Source organism: Helobdella robusta, assembly GCF_000326865.2.
Source record: "Helobdella robusta unplaced genomic scaffold HELROscaffold_160, whole genome shotgun sequence".
Taxonomy (NCBI): Eukaryota; Metazoa; Annelida; class Clitellata; order Rhynchobdellida; family Glossiphoniidae; genus Helobdella; species Helobdella robusta.
In genome coordinates this window covers 6,546-14,097 of record NW_008703894.1, presented here as the reverse complement: position 1 = coordinate 14,097, position 7,552 = coordinate 6,546, and the positions used below count along the sequence as shown (strand labels likewise).

Genomic DNA, 7,552 nt, shown 5'->3' with positions numbered 1-7,552 from the left:
TGATTTCATTACTTTCTGCCACAAAGTGCGACAGTGATGTGATGATGTCGTAGTTGAGGAGCCAGGAATTGCTGCTTCTCGACCGGGTTTGAAGGCAGAGGTTTTCGCAATGCGCGCGATACGTTGAATGATTCAAGCGTACGCGCAGTTGTGTTTTTTTTTTTTAAATATTTTTTATTGCATGTTATAAATTCATTCTTATTTTAAAAAATTAAATTTTGATTTTTACATTGAGAAAACACACTCTCATAATATAGTAGACATTATTTATTTGTTGAATAATTAAATGATAAGAGATTTAAATACTAAATTTTTAAATAATTGACTAAACTAAGTATAATCATTCACTAAATTAAAAATAAAAATTTGAATATAAACTTTTCCGTTTATTTTGAGCTGTTTGTATTGGAGATTGGTGGCGATAGATTGTCCGTCAATCCAAACATCACACGACTCAGAGCAGGCAACGTGGTGCACTGTAACGTAATGAATGTCACGAAGAAGATGACGATGACAATGAAGATGACGATGACAATGATTATTGACGAGATGCCTACCGCACCAGTTCATCATGAAAATTCAAAGGAGATGATGAAGATGGCGGTGAATTTGGTGATAAGTATGATGACATGACAATCTGTAATTCATTAATCATCCTAAAAATTAAACGGACACCACGCTAGGACGATGGTGATCATAAACATATTTGTATTCTATGGAGTCAACAATTGTTAGTGTTACATATAAAACTGGATTTAAAAGTATAAAATCCATTGGGCAGCAAAAAAGTGGAGATCCTTTATTGTTTTAAGAACAAAAATCAATTTTTATTTTCTACACCACTCTCATACATCGTAACCCAACCTCGTTGCAATTAACAAACAATTGTTTCAAAAAAAAATGCAATTTGTTTGTCAAATACAATTTATTAAAAACAGAATAACTTTGCTAACAAGTGGAACAATGTTATTATATGTAGGCAAGTAATGTTATCATTAATAAATATTCAGAATTGTGTTTAGGGTGAAAGCGCAAACGTTTCTGACCCATCGAAATTAGCGTAGAATTTTATCTCTATTCAAAGGTCTCTTTTTTGTGGAGGCCCTAGAGCGGTATTTGGTTACAGGAGGGATTAATGAATGAGCCTTAATTAACTGCCTTACTATGCAAACTCAGTCATTACAACTATTTTAATCGATTTTTTTTACATCAAACCCTGTTATTGCCCAACGAGCCAGCAAATGAAATATTGATAATCATTTTTCAACTAACCGTCGTTAGCTTCGGCGTTTTCAATAAGTCCTAAACTGATATGAAGAAAGAGAAGTAAAAAAGGAGACCGTGGCAAGAGAGAGCAGCGATGGGTTTGTAACATTTGAAACAGTTTTCATAACAGTAACTTTTCTTTGTTATTTTTTTTAAATTTGTGTTGTTGTCTTTTCATAAAATTAAAAATTTTTTTTATTCTATTTTTATAGTACAATGTTTACTTTAAAACTGTTATGTTGCTATTAGAAAGTATTACGTCGGTGAGGTTTAAAAGCTGTTTCAACGTTCATTTTTCAGGAATATTTTTATAAACTGATTTGAATAAAATTTGTATTAAAAACAGATTTAAATTAGATTTTAAAAATTTAATTTATTTTTTTTTTATTTTAGAGTAGATTTATTTAAATTTAGATAAAAACTATTTTTAATTATTTTTAAAGTTATTCTTATTGTTCAATTAATTAGCATGATTTAAGTCTGGCTTCTTCAAAGAAGCGTTTCACCCTTTTTCCACTAAAAATAAATTCTATGCTTTTTGTCATTGAGCCACTTGAAGGCTGCAGTCTGAAAAACATTTCGGTTCATAAAATTCAAAAAAGTTAACGAAATACTATCGGAAAAGTTGAAAAAATAAATATTAATAAAATATAATCATAATAAAAAAAAGTAGAAGTAATAAACATACAGAAACTTAGAGGTGTAATTAACATAACAATTCTAAAAAACAGTTTCAGAGGGAAAAATATTAGAAGAGCTGAAACATCGAAAAATAATTGAAATAAAATATGTTAAAATAAAGTTTAAAAAATTAACAGCGTCACACAACAAATAGGCCTCAGTCATTTTCAGGCTGATCGTGAGTCAAAAATCTTTGACTGTTTTGTGAAAACGATTGAACCGCAGCTGGATTATCTGAAGCGAATGTGCAACCAGAGCCCAGTCATCAGCAAAGGGATGGTCACGAACGGTGGCCGTCAATGTTTTTGTCTGCCTGCAAGCGTCTGATGTTGAAAACGTCGGCATAAGTGCGATAAAAAATTGGAACACCCGCATTGCAACTCTGAAAAGCGACTTGTAACATCAAGAAAAAATAAATATTGAATAGTAAAGGAACCAGCACGTAGTCCTGTTTTGTACCGTTGGCAACTTCAAAGCTTGCAGAGCATTAGCCATTTTCAACAACGCTCACTTTCATACCTTCATTATAGCTACAATGACTGCTTTTAAAAGCTCTGTTGGCAATCAATCAAAACCCGGTAATCTACTTGACGCTATCTAGTGGATTGCTCATTCAATTTTATAAGAGCCGGGTGCGTTGAAAAGCTCGTTATTCCGGTATTTCGGAAAACACCGTTTTGTCGAATGAAGTTTTCTGATTTAGCATACCCTGAAAATGGTCGGCCCAGCGAGCCAGTATACCTGGACCACCTTTAATGAGCGTTAGACTATCACGGGAGCAAACCAAAATAGTGTCAGAATCTTGCGGGCTGTAAACTTTTAATGAAATTATTTTAAATTATTATGGCCCGTAGCTGTTTGAAGTTCTTGCGCCTTTTTTGCCCACCAAAATTTCTTTAATTGTTAAAGCTTTTTTTTATTCCAGATTACAAACATTTGAAAAGAATTTTTTTTTGCAAACACCGTTGTGTCCCAGTACTCTATGGCATAGCCCGTGGTTGCATCCAACCTGAATTGTGAAACTACCAATAACAAATAGTTGGTGTTTGAAGAGTATTGAAACGACAGCGTCAGTGAGCTGCTCGTAAAAATGTTTTTTCCTCCTGCGTTGAACCCAATGCAGATGAGTAGCAGTTGATAAGTGTAGCTGTGTTTCCATTGCTAGGACCTACTGCAACTTTATCAGATGAAGAAATATACCTCACGGAGTTTCACAGTGTTTTCATTCGCGAGTTACGATTGGAAATTCCAACTCCGTGTTTTCGGGTTTTACCAACCGGATAACCTTGGCAAAAAAAGGTGTATTTTGCACCTTTTTTATACACTGAGTAGATGCAGAAAACCTCGTTTCACTAAACGCCGCAACATCGATGTCGAAACGTGCAAGCTCGCGTTCAGTGATGCCAGACCGGCTTTCATGATGCTCCCCGCTGTACAGAAATTTGCGGACATTTTATGCCACCAATTTCAGCAAATGTCTGTTTTGTGTTTGTGTTGTTTTATTTATATTATTGTTTTAACCGCAAGTTGGATATCCAGTCAGCCGCGGTGTACTGACGAAATGGGTTAGGCCTTTTTCTGGCCGTAGGTTGTGCAACTGGAACATGTCTTTGCTTTTGAAATATCCGCTATTTCTTTTCCAGTCACGCCACGTCTTTAATGTTTCGGTTTTTTAAGCTACAGGCAGACATCGTTGTTCTGTCGTAATTTCATCAGTTGAAATCATCTTCAGGTGAATACACTGGTAAGATAATTTAGACTCTATTGTAGCCGTTTCTGTATTTTCAATTTTCACATCATTAGGTGATGTTTTCCCAATGGCTGCTCGTAGTTTGGCTATATTTTTTCTGTTTCGGCTATCATTTTTATTTGTTTCGGCTATCAGTTCTTTTCCAGGATCCAGAAAATCAAATTCTTCAAAACGTCACCTAGGCTGTTTATTAAAACTGCTTCGCTCCTTTTGAGTCTATGTTTTGTTGTCGCAGTTCATTTCTCAGATAAAATGTATTGAGTTCATCTAGTGCCGGCATTTTTTTTTGTTAAAAATTTCGATCTATCAAAAATCTTACTTTTGACATCATTGCTGTAAATCCTTCACCTCATAACTACCAACACCGGTGTTATAATTAAAACGATCTCTATGTTGAATTTCTTGTAACGTAGATCGTTTAATTAATTGGTAATAATATAATTTAATTAATATATTGAAAAACATTAAAAGAAGAAAACAAACTTAGAAACGTTTTTGACTCGTTCGTTATCAACCGGAAAAACAAAAGTAAATTTATATACAAAGCAAAGAACGTTTAGCCAAAAAAATAGATGTATATCATAATGTTTTAAAATAAAACAAAACATAACAATCTACATTTCCAACACCAGTGTTATAGCTTCTAACAATCGTCAAGTGTCCGTTATTCAGTAGCTTCGAGATTTCCGATAGATGATGAACACAACTGATTCATGCCTAATGTTACATCAACCTTTTGTAACATTGCTATTAGATTAAACATAATTGTAAAATTGGAAATTGCAGTATTTTTTAAGTTATTATTAATGTCAACAACAATTTTTTTTCTTTATTCACAACTTTAAAACAATAATTATATAAAGTGATTAGTTAAAAAATTAAACCTTATAAATGTGTATTTGCTTAGTTTGACGATTTTTTTTGGGATTCTATTGAGGCTGTTGCTCTTGTGGCTGATGGCTTGCCAACAAACTTGGCCATGTTTAATTTGTTGGGTTGCAATCTTAAGTTGCCCAATGTTACATTAACATTTAAAGTTTAAAGGCATTTGATATGCTCGATTTTGGATGCCTGTCATATGCTGATGGCCAGTGTACAGCACAAAAACTTATTTTTCAAGTATGTTTGTGAACGAACAAAAGGTTTTTTGATTTAATAATTGTTAAAAAATTGTTGTTCAACTTTGTTGAAGTTTTGCGAAACACATTTGCCTCGTGTCAACAACTGTATGCCGGAAAGGATTGCATTAATTAATTTGCAATTTGTTGAGAAACTGCATAATCTCCAGTCTGCAACAGGTTTTCGATTGGCCAAAAAATTAACCAAGAACCGAATCTATTTTAAAAAATTATCATGAAAGTTAATGAATATTTGATTCAATTTTTTTGTTAAATTTTTCGGTATCAATTTGAAATGAACAACACTTTAAATTTAATTAACAGGTGAATTTAACAGCACAGGTGCTAAGCAGGTCTGTTGCCTTAACTTCACGGACACTATTGGATAGTAAATGTCCGTTATAGTAAATCAGAAGAAAAACAAAATATTTCCCTAGTTAAGTGCCTATTGTAAAGTGATAAAAAGACGGCTTACATTAAATTACAAAATAAATAAAATACGTAGCAGTGCCGTAGAAATCCTTTTCAAAATTATTTCGATGTAATCACGTTTCCGAAAAAATGATAAATGAGCGATATGTCGGCTTCGTAACTGAAAATTTGACAGCCATCAACGTTATTGTTGTCATTAAATTTTTTGTCATCATTGTTAATATTACTGTCACCATTTCCAGACGTGTTATTCATTTCCAAATACTTGCTCAAGTTAATCTTCTGAATGAAAGTATTAATGGAGCAGTTATATGAAGATATTTCTTTTCCTAAAATGTGCAGGCTGTTGTTCATGGTGAAGAAGGCTGAGTTGACGACAGGCTTCTTCAATGTCAGCAAATATGTCCACTGATTTGTTTCACAATCATATCTCTCCTGACTTTTTAAAAAATTTTTAAAACAAATTTTATGGTTTGAATTTTTATAAATTGTGTTTCTAGTAAAAAATTCTTGTTGTCATTATTATTATTATTATTCTTTAAAAATCAGGATCTCACAGAGGAAGAAACTCTTACAGCATGCAATGCAAGGCGGTATAAAATTAAACGAATAGGTAAAAAATAAATAAAAAAAACGGAGAGAGAAAAATGTATAAACATGAAAAGTAAAATTAAAAAATAAAATAAAATAAATAGTAATAATAAAAAAAATAAAATGAAATAAACTGACAATAAAATTAAGTAATGGCTAAAAAGGCAAATTAATAGACTAGATGATGACTTAGTGAAACGATCGATAAATAAAAACTAGTTGAGTGAACGATAAAGTTTTATTAAGTGTGTATACGTTTGTGGTGTCTCATGATAAATAAAACAATGAAACGTATTAATGCTTGAACGTTAAATATTACATTGTAAATAATGTACCTTAAGGGGTGGGAAAATTTTTAGAAAAAAATTTATACTAAGAAACAACAAGATACTGAGGTAAAATACCGGCCATTACAAAATTCCAAGATGGTAACCCAAAATCACGGAAACTGCCGATTACGATCACTTTGCTGTTCATGCGAGTCATTATGTGGTCTGATCGATTAGTTAGCATTTGAGCCATCGGCGTCCATTTGTCTACGTCAGGACTGTACCTCCATACTTTGTTTGAAGTGCCAGACTGGTCAACTCCGCCACTTATGTACATTCTGCCGTTGAACGCGCAACCTGTGGTATGATAAAATGACGTGTTAATTTACATCAAGTATTCTATTAAATCAAGTATAAACAGACGATTTAAAACTTTTGAAAAAAAATTTCGACAGAAAGTTATTAACAAAATGAACGGTTGACAAAAATTTATTAAATCTTATTTAACTACACCTGCTAGACTATGAGTTGCAACTGGCAGAGGCGCAAGCATGTGCCATCTATCTTCTTCGGGAATGTACTTTTCAACTGTTCTAGTTGGTGAACCTGTAGAGCGGCCACAAACAGCATATAAATGCCCATCCATTTCACCGAAATAAAAATCTTCTCTTCGGACATACATACTACAACGCTTGGTTTAGTGGAGACATTAAAAAATGTTTTTAAAAAATTTTGAACAAATGAAAATATTTTTTAATATCAGATTTGTGCACTCAAATGTAATTCTGTGAAATTTTTGTGAATTACATTATTTACAATGTAATATTTAACGTTTTTGTCATTTTAATAAATTGCTAAATACCAAAAATTTTCAGTTTTAAAAAACTTTTTCAAAATAAAATTTCAATTAACACATTGACGTGATAGGATTGTAAAGGGAAACTTTTTTTGTAGCCGTGTAATAATTTGGGCTTCCTCCAGCCAAATACAAACAATTGTCGACCAAGCAAGTTTTATACCCCAACCCCGGCATAGGGGGTTTCAGATGTTCTTTCGGATGTTCTGAATCGAAGGGTGGCTGATCCTGGGTTTCTGCTTTCATCTTCGATAAATTTCATAAACTTTGATTGATTGGAATTGATTGGAATCCTTGATAGCAAACATTCTGAAAATGATTTGTTATTTATTAAGCTAATTCTCACTTCATTTGTGCCAGTTTTATCATAAACAAATTAATTTATAAAGAAGACATTCAAATTTTAACAAATTCAAAAACAAATTTTAAAGTTGAACAAATGATGAATGATAAGATGACGTACAAAGTTGAATTGTACAATAAAATTAATATAAATAAATATATATATATAACCTACAAAAAAAGGTTATTCACAGTTAATAATAGTTGAGCTGTACAATGACGACAAAATGTTAATAAAATGGACCAA

General features: G+C 32.3%; 1 protein-coding gene across 1 annotated transcript; it reads right to left on the bottom strand.

Moving 5' to 3' along the window:
- Positions 1-5,120: 5,120 nt before the first annotated feature.
- On the bottom strand, positions 5,121-7,209 carry HELRODRAFT_195077 (hypothetical protein; the record flags this gene model as incomplete). The annotated part of the gene is made up of 4 exons (XM_009015791.1): positions 5,121-5,682; positions 6,241-6,464; positions 6,621-6,713; positions 7,101-7,209. The coding sequence occupies 4 exons, from the start codon at positions 7,207-7,209 to the stop codon at positions 5,347-5,349; spliced, it is 762 nt and encodes a 253-aa protein (XP_009014039.1). The 3' UTR covers positions 5,121-5,346.
- Between the last annotated feature and the right edge of the window lie 343 nt (positions 7,210-7,552).